The sequence below is a fragment of the Canis lupus genome, chromosome X (assembly GCF_003254725.2).
Source record: "Canis lupus dingo isolate Sandy chromosome X, ASM325472v2, whole genome shotgun sequence".
Lineage (NCBI taxonomy): Eukaryota > Metazoa > Chordata > Mammalia > Carnivora > Canidae > Canis > Canis lupus.
Genome location: NC_064281.1, coordinates 123,407,002 through 123,421,640, shown reverse-complemented (window position 1 = coordinate 123,421,640; position 14,639 = coordinate 123,407,002). Strand labels below are relative to the sequence as shown.

General features: G+C 50.6%; 1 protein-coding gene and 1 long non-coding RNA gene across 4 annotated transcripts; both read right to left on the bottom strand.

Annotated features, from left to right (window-relative positions):
• Positions 1-1,749: 1,749 nt before the first annotated feature.
• On the bottom strand, positions 1,750-3,005 carry LOC125754618 (EKC/KEOPS complex subunit LAGE3-like). Its single transcript, XM_049107346.1, has 3 exons — positions 2,739-3,005; positions 2,259-2,387; positions 1,750-2,048 (listed from the first exon to the last, which is right to left on the bottom strand). The coding sequence occupies exons 1-3, from the start codon at positions 2,942-2,944 to the stop codon at positions 1,934-1,936; spliced, it is 450 nt and encodes a 149-aa protein (XP_048963303.1). The 5' UTR covers positions 2,945-3,005; the 3' UTR covers positions 1,750-1,933.
• A 990-nt stretch (positions 3,006-3,995) lies between these two features.
• Positions 3,996-13,279, bottom strand: LOC125754617 (uncharacterized). Of its 3 annotated transcripts, XR_007409325.1 has the most exons (4): positions 12,082-13,279; positions 10,685-10,888; positions 5,350-5,477; positions 3,996-4,280 (listed from the first exon to the last, which is right to left on the bottom strand). It is a non-coding gene; the product is annotated as an uncharacterized LOC125754617 (long non-coding RNA). The 3 variants fall into 3 exon arrangements; XR_007409326.1 differs by having other exon boundaries at positions 3,996-5,477; XR_007409327.1 differs by having other exon boundaries at positions 3,996-5,477; positions 10,685-10,870.
• Between the last annotated feature and the right edge of the window lie 1,360 nt (positions 13,280-14,639).

Sequence of the window (14,639 nt, the reverse complement as noted above, 5' to 3'; positions counted from 1 at the left end):
TATGTCCCCTGCACGATAGGTTACATCGGATGCACGGACTCTCAGTAAGATGACAGGCTTGCCAGAACCACCTCCCTATCCCACCCCCAGCCAAATAGCGCTCATCTATTAAATAAATGCTAAATAAATGTAATAACTTTTGGAAAAATTGAATTCTGAAGTCACAAATTACATATTGTGATACATTTAACAGAGAAGTACAAGTATGAAACTGAGATGTCACAAGACGTAGTTGACTGCCAATGGCTGAACCTAATTTTCATTTTCTTCCGTTTCCTAAATGGTCTCATCACGTGGTACGATGTGCCTATGTGAGTTCCTGAGCCTCCTAGCCTCCCTAGGGCATCGTGGCAACGCCCCTGCGTGGCAGCTGAGCCTAAGCGCGCGCGGCCTTGGAGTTGGAGTCCGGTTGGCCGTGCGCGGCTCAGTGTCCAAGTGCTGCCTGCCTTCAGCCGCGGGGAGCAGCCAGGCGGGAGTGGCGGATGCGGCTCAGGAGCCGTCGGTCAAGGCCGCGGGTCCTGCACTGAGAGCCAGCGGGAAAGGGGGGGTGCAGCCGCAGCCAGGAGGCCCGGAACTTTGAGGGAGTCCTGGGCCCTTGCCAAGGCACGGGGAGACCGTGTCCGGTGTGGGGCGGCCCTGTGCGCCCCCTTCAGGTGGTCTCGCACCCCCCTCTCCCTGCCAGCCTCGCCTGCCTCACTGCAGCCCCTCAGCCAGGGCCCTGACAGTGCCCCCACCCCGTGCCTCGCCCCCTGCGGCTGCTCCTGCACTGCCCTGGCACACTCGGCTCCTGCGCGTCCCCGGGAGAGGACACGGGCCATGGCTCGTGGCCGCGGTCTGCCGGCTCAGCTCCCCTGAAGGGCCTATGGCACCCAGTGCTTGCATGCCCAGCACGACGCTGCGGCAATGTGCGCTTCCCAAACACTGGGGTCCCCCTGCAATTTCTGGCTGGAGGGACTGTAGGTGGCCCCCCCGCCTTTCTTGTTACTCCATCTTCCTCACAGAGGAAGACAGAGCGCCCAAGCAGGGGCGGAAGCAGACTCCCTGCTGAGCGGCAAATCCCAGGTGTGGCTTCATCCTAGGGCCACGCCCTGAGCCAAAGGCACAGGCTCAACCGACTGAGCCTCGCAGGCGCCCCTGTACTAACGCATGTTAAGGAAGCGTCATTCATGCCAAGACTCACGCAAGAGTTGCACTGAGTCCTTACTCTAATCTGGCAAAAAGTCGAAGAGAACGTAAACGTTCAGTCAAGATAGTGCATGTTTCACGCACCCATTCAAGGTTTTCAAAGAGTTTTTACCGCGAAGTTTACGTTGGACGGAGACTCTCCGGGGACACGCACACAGTACACGCCGCGTATTCCTGTGGGCGTGGGTATAGCGCCAGGGGTAAAACCAAGGGCGCGTCCCAACAGGTCGGCAGCCGCCGATACTCAAGGACACAGCCCACGGGCTGCCGTTTCCCCGAAACGGTCTTTTTAAAGAGATTTACTTATTTGCGAGGGTCCGCGCCTGAGCGGAGAAGCCGAGACGCGGAGCTCCCGCTAAGGGGCGCCGGACCCCGGGACCCCGAGACGGGGACCCCGGGCCCAGGCAGCCGCTTCACCCACGGAGCCAGGCCCGCCCCGCCCCAGCTGCGTCCCGTCACCTTCGGCTCCGGGGTGTCCGCCTCCCAGGGGCTCCTCCGAACCCTGAGGTCAAAGGGAGGTGTACCCGGAGGCGGGGCCGCGGCCCAAGGGACACTGCGCGGATCTTAGCAAACATCACATTTATTTTGTGCAGTCACAAACACTGGGGCGCCCAACGAAACAAAGGGACCCCGCGGGCCGCGGGGGCGGGACGAACAGAAGGCGGGGTGGGGGGGCTGCTCTGGCAATGGCTGCCCCAGGAAAGGGCAGCAGGTGAGGCCCCTGCCCCGGCCCCGGCCCCTCGCGGGCTCAGCGGGTGGCCGGAGGCCCGAAGCGCTGCATGGTCCGCATCACCAGGGAAAGCTGGTCCAGAAAACTGATGATGGAGATTCGGAGGAGACGGGGGTTCGTAGCTCTCCAGCGGCTGGAAGCGCAGCGGACACGGCCTGTGGGACCTGGAGGCGCCGCCCCCCGCGCCCGGACACCCCCCGGGCGCCCCCGGCCCAGGCCCGCACCGCAGCCCGGTCCCCGGAAGAAGGCGGCACCCAGGCGGGGTATCCGCGAGTCCAGCGGCGCGCCCGTCCTGGGGACCCGTCCTGGGGACCCGCAGCCCGCTGCCCCTTCCCACACTTACACCGCCAGGACGCTGCCCCTCACGGTGAGCTGCTTCTCGACGGCCCCTCCGTGGGGCTCGGCGTCGGGGGCCAGGGACCCGCAGGCGATCTCTGCCTCCACGGCCGACGGGAAAGGCACGCAGAGGGCACTGGGGGCATCAGTCAAGGGACCTCCGGCACGACCTGGCGCCCCGGACCCTGCTCGGCCGCGACCCCTGCCCTGGGCCACCCCGCCCCCTCCTGCCCCTCCCCCCGCCACGCGATCGCCCCCCCCCACTTTCCCTCCTCCCCTCCCCCCACCCCTGCAGCCACCTCGTGGGCGTCCCGCTCGCAGCTCGGCCCCCCGCGCGGCCCCCCTGCGCTCCCACGTGCTGGGCTGGCTCCCTCCACCGCAGCCCCGACCCGGCCGCCCCGTCCGCCGCTCAGGCACCGCCCCCCCGTCCGCCCCTCAGGCACCGCCGCCCCCCGTCCGCCGCCCCCGGCCCGCTCGGGCAGGATACAACACGTAGGTGGGGCCGCCCGTCCTTCCAGCCGTGGCGGCGGCGTCTCCGCCGGGCCTAGGGGCGTGCCGGGGCCGCGTGACAGGCGGGGCTCTGCCGAGGGCAGCAGCAGTCGCCTCGCCCGCCCCGCCGGGAGAGCCGGGGCCGTCCGCGCCATCGTCCGCGCCTTCCACGCCGCCTCCCGCGCCTGCGTCTGCCGCCTGCATGGCCGCCGCGCCCCGCCTCCGACTCCGCCCCGAGCGCCGCGCCGCGCCGCCTGCCCGCCCTCCACGCGGCCGGCGACGGACTGAGGAGGCTCCCGGGCCCCGCCCCCGGCCCCGCCCCCGGCCCCGCCCCGCGCCTGCGCACACCGGCCCGAGGGGCTGCGGGCGCGTGGCCGTTTCCCGCCAAACCGAGGCAGCGGGGGCGGCGGGGTCGCCGCGCTCCCTCCCGCAGCCCCGCCGCTCGCCGCTCGCCGCGGCCCCGGGGCGCCTGCCCTCCCCGCGGGGCTCGGGGCCCGTTGCCCCCCCGACCCCGTCCCCGTCCCCGTCCCTTCCTGGGGTGCAGTGCCCCCGGAAAAGCGCTGTGCAGGGGGCTGGCAGGTGCCCCCCTGAGCGGTCGGAGGCCTTCTGGGGCTCCCCCCCCCCCCGGAGGCCCACGGTGACCTGCCAGCACGTTCAGGGCTCTGGGGTTTCTACGGACGCTCTACCCCCGACGGGGGCCCGAACCTCAGCGCCCCCAGGCCAAGGGTCACATGCGCCCCCCCCCCCCCCGCCAGCTGCCTGCGCACCCCTGCCCGGCAAAACGGCTGTGTAAAGGGACACGAAACGGCCCTGGCGGAGTGTTGCGTCCGTTTTCTGTGTTCCTCCTTGGGGAATCCGGACGGGGGACACGCAACGGACCTGTATCATCCTGCTGGATGGCCCCCCCACACAGCCTGGACGGCCACCGCTTCACCCCTCTCCATTGCAAGGCCCAACCATACACTCAACAGAAACGTGCTCAACAAAAATATGTTGTGATTCTCTAAAAATACGTTTGTAAATTCTTTGTAGTCCTCCCTATACGAAAAACAAGGCTTCATTTTCCTCCCCTTGATGGGCAGTACTTAGTAATTTGTTTCTCACATAAACCATATGGAAGAAGTGACGGGGTAGAAATTTGGCAGGTAGATCATAAAAACCCAAGTCGGGACTCAATCCCAGGACCCCAGGATCATGCCTTGAGCCGAGGGGAGACACTCAACTGGTGAGTCACCCAGGTGCTTTCACGAGCCAATATCTTAAAATCACATTTTATTATGTTTTCCCATTTCACATGCATCCGATTTAAGGGCATAGATTTGCCTGTGTGGTGGAGTCGCGCCACATGGACACATAACTTTGTGGATCCCATGGCGTGAACTCGAGAGAGACAGAGACATGAGGACATAACTTCCCAGATAAGCCCTTTTGTCTGACAAGGCTTCAAGCATGAGCTCCCAATGACACTCGGGCTTCAAATATCACAGAAACTTCTTGAATCACTTGTTAACATCCAGGGAACACAGTTTAGAAAACTGAGCTGTTTTTTGTTAAAAACAAACAAACACACACACACACACAAGTTAAATATCTCAACATCCTAGAGATAACTACTGTTGGTTAATTAACATTTTGGTGAATATTCTTCTAGGCATCTTTCTATGAATACATCCATATGAATATAAACGTCTATGTCTAGGTATATGCGTGCACACACAGGCACACACACATATACCCTTTTATCTTTAGTGGTCACCCCACAGAACCCTACGGAGATGAAGAAAAAGCAAAGTGGGATCCAATTAGTGTCAATTCCACTGCTCTTGCTGCCTCTCCTTATATCCTTGCCCTTACTTAAAAAAAAAAAAAATTTATTTGAGGTGCACCTGAGTGGCTCATTGGTGGTGTCTGCCTTCAGCTCAGGTCATGATCCTGGGGTCCTGGGATTGAGCCCTGTATCTGGCTCCCTGCTCTGCTGGGAGCCTGCTTCGCCCTCTCCCACTCCCCCTCCAGTGTGTGCTGTCAAATAAATAAATAGCCTTTAAAAAAGACCTATTTATTTTAGAAAGAGAGACATCATTAGCCAGAGGGGCAGAGGGAGAGAGAGAATATCCAACAGACTCTGAGCTGAGCGTGGAGCCCCACTTGGGGCTCGATCTCAGGACCCTGAGATCATGACCTGAATCAAAACCAAGAATCGGAGACTTGACCAACTGAGCCACCCAGGGCTCCTTTTGTTCTCTCTGTCTTCTTCTCTGCATGGTTCTTTGCTCCTGGCAATGCGAGAAATTACAAAGAGAGCTTCACCAGCCCCCACAAACCCTTGCTGACTGTACAGCCCTCGCTCTCTTTTGCCCTCACTACCCCAGGTTGGGAATCTCTCCAAAAGCGTCACAAACTTTCCTTTCAGCTAATGGTGAAGGTTGCTGTGCATGCCTTCCCAGATTGCCTCTGCTCTTATTGACAGATGTACTTCCGACATATATTTACAGAAACCAGAAGCCATGGCGAGAGGCAACCCCACCATCATCTCCGAATTCCTCTTCATGGGACTGTCAGAAGTGCCAGAGCATCAGGCCTTCCTCCTCAGCCTGTTCTTATCAACGTACCTGGTCACCACGGTGAGGAATCTCCTCATCATGCTGGTCATCAGTTCTTCCAAACACCAACCTCCTCACCCGCCACGAATTCTTCATAGCCAAGCTGTCCTGCATCAACATCTGCTTCAGCTCTGCCACTAGATAAAAAATGCTGGTCAAAGAGCTGGTCAAAGTAATAGTCACTAGCCAAATGACAAGCTTCAATATTTCATTCATAGGAAATATTGAAAATATATGAACCAAGCATTTAACTCAAGAAAGTAGGAAAACAGCAGCGTCAACACATGCAAAACAAAGAAGGGGGAAAAACTAACAACAATAAAAGCAGTAAGCATTCTGAACCCATGTAGAATGGGCCAGTGGAACCAAGTGCTGGTTCTTTGAAAAGACCCACAGTACAGAAGAAGTGACCGGGTGGAAATTTGGCAGGTGGATCATAAAAGGCTCTCCAGCTTCACTTGCTTTCTCCTAGCTAACTCTCACCAGGGAAGCTCCTCAGGAGATGAGATCCAGGTGGTAGGAAACTGAAGCCGCCAGCCAACAACCATGTGAGTGGCTTCTGTGAGCCGCTTCGGAAGCAGATTTGCTAGACCAGCCCAGCCCTCAGGTGACTGTAGCACTGACCAACAACTTCACTGTGACCTCACGAAAGACCCTGTGCTAAAACTACCCCGGCTATGCCACTCCTGGAACCCTGACTCTCAGAAACAACAGATGTCTGTTCCTTTAAGCTACTAAAGTTTGGAGTAATTTGCTATGCAGCGACAGACAACAATACACGTAAAGAAGACTATTCCTGTTAGCCAAAGGGATAATATCCTACGTTAGATTCAACAAATACTGCTACACACTCCTCCACAGATGTAGTGCCTTTGCATGCCCACAATGTGTGAAAGTGCCTCTATCTCCACAGTCTTGCCACCGCAGTAAACTGTCAAGACTTTTGATTTTTGGCAATCCAGTAGGTGAGAACTGGTATCTCCATGTATTTTAGATTTATATTTCTTTTTCTAAAAGATTTTATTTATTTACTCATGAGAGACACAGAGAGACAGCAAGAGAGGCAGAGACACAGGCAGAGGGAGAAGCAGGCTCCATGCAGGGAGCCCGATGTGGTACTCGATCCCGGGACCCCAGGTATACATCCCCAGGCCGAAGGCAGACGCTAAACGGCTGAGCCACTCAGGGATCCCAGCTTTATATTTCTGTTATGATTCAGCCTGAACACTTTTTTATGTTTTTTTAATAGATTTTATTTATTTATTCATGAGACACACACACACACACACAGAGGCAGAGACACAGGCAGAGGGAGAAGCAGGCTCCATGCAGGAAGCCCGACATGGGACTCAACCCCGGGCCTCCAGGATCACACCCCAGGCTGAAGGCGGCGCTAAACCGCTGAGCCACCCGGGCTGCCCACTGTTTTATATGTTTAAGGACCATTTGCATTTCCTTTTCTGTGAACCATCTGCTAATATCCCTTTGCCCATTTTTCTTTTATTTCCTATCAATATTTAGCAGATTTTTTTTATATGTTAGGGATGTTAGCTCTTTGGAAGTGACATACATTGCAAAAGTGTTTTTCCTGTTTGTTATTTCTCTCTCTTTCTCTCTCTCTCTCTCTCTCTCTCTCTCTCTTTTTTTTTTTTTTTTTTTTTGCTTCTGGAGTGATATTTTGACATGCAGACTATTAGTATCATGAAATTGGTCCTAACTTTCTCCAGGATATTCTATTTCTTAACAGAAGACTTTATTTATTTGAGAGATATATAGAGAGAGAACACAATCAGAGGGGAGGAGCAGACGGAGAAGGAGAAGCCTACTCCCTGCTGAGCAGGGAGCCTGATTTGGGGCTCAATCCGGGACCCTGAGGTCATGACCTGAGGCCTAAGACAGAGCCGCTGAAGTGCCACTGGGATATTGTGTTTAGAATTCTTTCTTTCTTTCTTTCTTTCTTTCTTTCTTTCTTTCTTTCTTTCTTTCTTTCTTTCTTTCTTTCTCTCTCTCTCTCTCTCTTTCTTTCTTTCTTTCTTTCTTTCTTTCTTTCTTTCTTTTCTTTCTTAGAGAGAGAGAGAGAGAGAGAGGCAGAGACACAGGCAGAGGGAGAAGTAGGCTCCATGCAGGGAGCCCGACATGGGACTCCATCCCAGGTCTCCAGGATCACACCCTGGGCCGATGGCCGAGCTAAGCCATGGAGCCACCCGGGCTGCCCGGGATATTCTTTTGAAATGTACATAATTCTAACGTTTATCTGGAACAACATGAAAAAGTAACCAGGAACCTGCTGAAAAAGGACCCTAATGACCAGAGAATAGCTAGTAGACCCATCAAAATGCCTACCAATGCTAAATGTAGTGAGAACATGCTGTTGTGTTGTATGTTTACACTAACACAGAGAATATTCCAGGATGATTTAGACCTGGATAGATACAGGATGTTTTCCAAGATCTTGAGGAAAAATAATTATCATGGGCAGAGGAGCTAAGAGCCCAGTGATGCCGAGAGGACCGCCAGAAGCTTCACACAGATGTTTCAGTCATTTTCTCCAAATGCCCTGAAAATGACAAGATGTGGCTGAGGAAGACACAGACACTCTCCCCTAAGTGGAAAACAAAACAGCCCAAGGATCCTAATCATCTCAAGAGTCTTTCGGGCATTCCCTTCTTTTACTATAAGCATTCTACTCTAGTCAAGGGGAACATCTTTCTCTTTCCATGGAAGAAGCTACAAAGAAACTGGGAGAAATGAATAGATGATGAGGTTGTTCGTATTGGAAAAAATCTAGGGTGGATATTTGTTGCATAAGCAGCTAAGAGAAACCAGATGTAAAAAGAGAAAGAAAGAAAATGGACTTCCAGGTTCTAGTTCAGCATATAAGAGATTGGAAGTTGTCACTCTGTCCCAACAATCAGCCAAAAGCCGAACAAACAAAATCAAAAACCCTTGCTAGAAGTGTCAGAGAACCGGGGTTACGGGGCAAATCGCTGCACCCCAAATGGAAGAGACAGATAAAGAGAATCACAACTGGAGCGCCTGGGTGGCTCAGTTGGTGAAGTCTCTGCCTTCGGCTTGGGTCACGATCCCAGTGTCCCGGGATCAAGCCCTGCATTGGGCTCCCTGCTTGGTGGGGAGCCTGCCTCTTCCTCCACCCTGCCACACCACTCATGCTCTCTTTTACTATCTCTCTCTCTCTCTCTCCCAAGAAGTACAATCTTTTAGAGAGAGAGAGAGCATCACAACTGACCCACAAGCAGACACCTCTATGAGAACCAGTGACAGGGTGGGAAACCTTGAATTGTAGTTGACCGATTGCTGGAGGCTCAGTGGGGACAGGTCTGAGGGCGACCCAGGCATAGGGCGGCCCCTCATTATTGTGAGCTTCACCTTAAGGAACTCTACCAAGTCCTTACAGTGCATACTGAAGAAACAGCCTCTCGTGCTTCTAGCAGGGGAATGGAAAAGGTACCCATCGTGACATATACCAGACCATTCTCATCCTAAAGTCTGCTCGCCAGAGAAACTATCTGGCCACAGCCTGACCTGCTGGGGTTTTATCAGAGCCTAACTGCCTGGGGAAGGGAAATACACAACTCCAGCCCTCTGCAGCCAATCCTGACCCACCTAAAAGCGGGAGGACTGAGATGCAGGCATGAAGTCTGCAGCCCCAGGTCACAGGCTCACCAGAGACGGGCCTCATCATATTATTACAGAATGCTTCCCTGACCCCGCTCGCATCACTAAAGGCCTATTTACAACAGTTCCGTTTACCCAGTAAAGCACGTCCAACTACCAAGAAAAACTTAGAAGGTGTGCTAAAGGGCATAAAACAGTTTGAAGAGGCACAGCAAGTATCAGAATCAGATTCAGATAGAAGAGAAATGGTGGGATTGTCAGACTAACAAAATGACCATGATTAATATGCTCAAGGCTCTAGCGGAAAAGTGTACAATGTGCAGGAACAAATGGGTAAAGTGAGCAAAGAGATGGAAAATCTAAGCAAGAGTAAAAGAAAATGCTAGAGATAGAAACCACTGTAATAGAAATGAAGAACGTATTTGATGGGCTCAGTAGTAGGCTGGACATTGCTGAGGAAAGAATCTCCTTAGTTTATTTATTTTTAAAAGATTTTATTTATTTACTCATGAGAGACACACACAGAGAGAGGCAGAGACACAGGCAGAGGGAGGAGCAGGCTCCACGCAGGGAGCCCGACTTGGGACTCGATCCGGGACCCCAGGATCACGCCCTGGACCGACGGCAGCGCTAAACCGCTGAGCCACCCTGGCTGCCCGAATCCCTTGAGTTGAAATATATGCAGTGAAAACCTTCAAAACTGAACAAGGAAAGAGACAAGACGTATAAAACATAGAACCCGATATCCACGGACTGTGGGACAGTCACAAAAAGTGTAACATATTTCTAATGGGAGTGCCAGAGGAGTCAAGAGAGAAGGAACCAAAGAAATATCTGAAGCAATAATAACTGATAATTTTCCAAAATTCATGTGAGATGCCAAACCACAGATTCAGGAAGCTCAGAAAATATCAAGTAGGATAATCCCCCAAAACATTGTATCTAGGCATAACATATTTAAACTGCAGAGAAAGATAAAGAAAACGTCAATAAAGAAGCCAGAGAACAATACAACTTCTCTATAGAGGAGTAAAAAATAAGAATTACATCCAACTTCTCCTCAAAACCAGAGAAATAAAGAGAAAGTAGACTGAAATATTTAAAGTATTCAGGGGCAAAACCCCCCACCAATCTAGAATTCTATATCCTACAAAAGTGTCCTTCAAAACTGAAAGGAAATACTTTCTCGGACAAAGAAAAGTTGAGTGAACCAGTAAACGTACCCTTGCAAGAGATGTTAAAAGTTCTTCAGAGAGAAGGAAAATGGTCAGAAACTCAGATCAACATACAGAAAGGAAGAGCATTGAGAGAAGGATAAGTGAAGGGACAATAAAAACTTTTCTTTTTTTTAAAAGATATTTCAAAGCTCTTTTTTAAAGATTTTATTTATTCACGAGAGACACACAGAGAGAGGCAGAGACACAGGCAGAGGGAAAGCAGGCTCCCCTCGGGGGGCCCGATGCGGGACTCGATCCTAGGACCCCGGGATCACCACCCTAGCCAAAGGCAGACGCTCAGCCGCTGAACCACCCAGGTGTCCCCGAAAAACTTTTCCTTATTTTTAATTACCCTAACAGATGTGTGTTCAGAATCTTACCGGCAATAGTACATTTGACGATTCTAGCTTATGTATATGTGACATGCATAACACCACGGAGGCAAGAGATGGGAGGCAGGAATTAGAATTACTTTCTTCTAAAGTACTTACACTACCAGCGAAGGGATACTGTGTTATTTGAAAGCGGACTTGCAGGGAGGCCTGGGTGTCTCAGTGCTTGAGCATCGACCTGCCTTTGGCTCAGATCATGACCCCGGAGTCCTGGAAGCGAGTCCCGCGTGAGGCTCCCTGCAGGGAGCCTGCTTCTCCTTCTGCCTGTGTGCTGCCTCTGGGTCTCTGATGAATAAACAAAATCTTAAAAAAAAAGAAAGAAAGAAAGCAAGCAAGCAGACTTGGAACAGTTGCAAGTGTATATGGAAAACTCTAGGGAAACAAAACTAAAGATTAATAACAACATTATTACTATGCTAAGAAAGGAAAGTAGAATCATGTAAAAAGATAAAACCACAAAAGAGAGAAAAGGACTGGAAGACAAAATTATGAACAGAGAGTAAAGGTAACCAGTAGAAAGCAGTAACAAACATGGTTAAGTATTATTGCAACTACACGAATAATCCCTTCAAACATCAATAGTCTAACTACACCAGTGAAAAGACAGAGATCGTCAGAATGGCTAAAACCTGAAATCCAACTGTGTTGTCGACAAGAAACTAATTCTAAATATAAAGACGTGTAGACAAACGCTAACGGGGTGGAGAAAGTTATAGCAGGCTAACGCTCATCGAAAGGTAGCTGGAGTGGCTACATTAATTTCGTATCAGGGAAATTATAAGGAATAAAGAGAAGTATCACATAATGATAAAGGGGTCATTTCACAAAAAAAGCCGTCATGACGTTTAATGTGTACGTACCTACCCACAGAGTGTCAAAATACATGCGGCCAGAGCTGATAGAATTGCAAGGAGAAACAGATGGCTTCGCTATTACAGGTGGTGCTATTGCTGGGTGTGTGTGTCCCCCTAAACCTTGTATGGTGAAATATAATCCCCAACGTGATAATATTTGGAAGTGGGGCTTTGGGGAGGTGATTAAATCACGAGGGGAGAGCCCTCAAGAATGGCATTAGTGCCCTTACAAAGGAGGCCCCAGAGAGCTCCTTTGTCCTCTTTCACCATGGGAGACACAGCAAAAAGACAGCCAGCTATGAACCAGGAGGTGGGAGTTCACCAGACCCCACATTTTCAGCGGCTGGACTGTAAACTTGGCCAGCGTCTAGAACTGTGGGAAATAAATGCTTGTTGTTTGTAAGCTACCCTGTCTCCGGTGTGTTTGTTATACCAGCTGAAATGGACTAGGGTACTTGGGGACTTCATCACCCACCTATCAGAAATGGGCAGATCCAGGAGGCAGAAAACTAGTGAGGACATAGTTAAATCCAACAGCAACGTCAATCAACTCTAAATGACATGCAGAAGCTACTTTGTACAGCAACAGCAGAGCACACAGTCTTTTCAAGCTCGCATGGAACATTCATCAGGATTAGTCACCTTAGGGCCGCCCGGGCGGGTCAGCGGTTGAGCATCTGCCTGTGGCTCAGGGCGTGATCCAGGGTGGTGGGATCGAGTCCCTCATCGGGCTGCTTGCATGAAGCCTGCTTCTCCCTCCGCCTCTGCTTCCTCTCTCTCTGTGTGTCTCTCATGGATATATTTTAAAAAAAAAAAAAAAAAGACCCACGGTATAGATATAAAAAAAAAGGAAAACACAAATAGACAACATTATGAATGATAATACCTTTTTAGCAATAATCGCACCTTGAATAAACCTCATTGGCTACGATCTGCCACTGCACAAAGCTTATCGATAAGAATACCTAACAACAGACTTAAATAAATGGAGGAGGGGCGCCTGGATGGCTTAGTCATTTGGGTGTCCAACTCTTGGTTTCGGCCGGGGTCCTGATCTCGGGGTCATGGGATCGACCCCTGCACTGGGCCCCGTGCTTCTGAGAGTCTGCTCGAGATGCTCTCTCCCTCCTCTTCCGCACTTCTCGCTGTTCACATGCGCTCTCTCTACATAAAAATAATACTTTAGGGGATCCCTGGGTGGCGCAGCGGTTTGGCGCCTGCCTTTGGCCCAGGGCGCGATCCTGGAGACCCGGGATCGAATCCCACATCGGGCTCCCGGTGCATGGAGCCTGCTTCTCCCTCTGCCTGTGTCTCTGCCTCTCTCTCTCTCACTGTGTGCCTATCATAAATAAATAAAAAAAAAATTAAAAAAAAAAGTTAAAAAAAGATATGACATTTAAAAAATAATAATAATACTTTATATATATAATATATATATGGAGGAAAATGTTAAAATCCACAAAAATGCTCCGTATGGTTTTATGACACTGTCATAAAATTAAAAGGCGATGGACAGTTTTCCCAAAAAGAGTGAAACAGAGGTTTCACTCGAGGAGAGAAAACCAAATTGACTCCTCGAAAAGAAAGATGAAATAGAATCAAAGATCCGCTTTGCCAGAAGGCGGTAGGTGCAGCTCATTCCATCAACCCTTTAAGCAAACAATTGTTCCTCTGCTATTTAAACAGTTGCAGATGATAAAAAAAAAGCTTCTCAACGCGACCTAGAAGGTCAGCACTACCACCGCCATACCAAAGCCTGAGTGCAAGGTGGTACACAAAGAGAAAAATTTTAATTTTACTTTGTTAGGATTCTTATTTCTTTATTCATGAGAGACAGAGAGAGAGAGAGAGAGAGAGGAGAGAGAGAGAGGCAGAGACACAGGCAGAGGGAGAAGCAGGCTCCCTGCAGGGAGCCCGATGCGGGATTCGATTACGGGTCTCCAGGATCACTCCCTGGGCTGAAGGCGGCGCCAAACCGCTGAGCCACTCAGGGATCCCCGAGAAAAAATTTTAAAGTGATCAGGACACCCCTTTTAAAATAATCTGGGCAACTTTGTACATGTTGAAGCACTAGAGGCATCCTAGTAAGATCAGGAATAAGACAGGGGTCCCCGCTACCACAAGGGTCATTTAACAGTGTGTCAAAATGCTAGCCAAGAGGAAAGCAGCACAGAGAGGTAGCAGTTATCAGTATAGGAAAGGAAGGGTCAAAAAGTATCATTATTTGTAAATGTGACTGTCTTTCTAGAAAATTCTGACGAATCAACTGAATCCTGGTACTAAGAGGAACATACCCAAAATTCATCAAAATAAGTGATACAAGGGTGCCTGGGGGGCTCAGTCGGTGAAGCTTCTGCCTTCGGCTTGACTTGTGGTCCTGGAGTCTGGGGATCAGGCCCATGTTGGACTACCTGCTCAGCAGGTGTGTATGTGTGTGTGTGACTGCCTCTCCCTCTGCCTCTCCTGCCGCTCGTGCTGTCTCTCAAATAAATAAATAAAATCTTTAAAAAAAAGAAATACTATGGGGCACCTCGGTGGTCAGGGGAGGAGCGTCTGCCTTCGGCTGAGGTCGTGATCCCAGGGTCCTGAGATCAAGTCCCACATCGGGCTCCCCACACGGAGCCTGCTTCTCCCTCTGCCTGTGTCTCTGCCTCTCTCTGTGTCTCTCATAGGTAAATACATAAAATCTTTTTTTACAAAAGTAAAATGACTTAAACAGAGAGGCTTTGAGGGACAAATCGACATACAGATTACAATTCAGGAAACAATAGAAGGTTCACAAACATACCTCGTCCAGAAGACCAAATCAGCAGGCAGGTGTCATCTAACACGTGATGCTGGGGAAAAAAGCAAAAATCCTGTCAGCTTTTCACAGCAAAATTATTCTTAGGCGGATAAGAAGAGGTAAATATAAGACAGGAAACTTTTTAAAGATATTCTATTGACAATACACACTCAAGACGAAGGGAAACCTCTGCATCAAACAGGCAACGGAAGGGATCACACGTCAAACCTGGTGCGTACCGACCTATGAATAAAGAGGCAATTGAAGAAACATCTGCCATCTGTATAACAAAACACTAATATCCTATTAATTGTAAAAGCTCATTATAAAGGGTTCAAATATCCAAGCCATGAGGATACAAAAACAAAGCGAACCAAAAGGATGACAAGACAATTCTCAGAGAGGGAGGAACAGA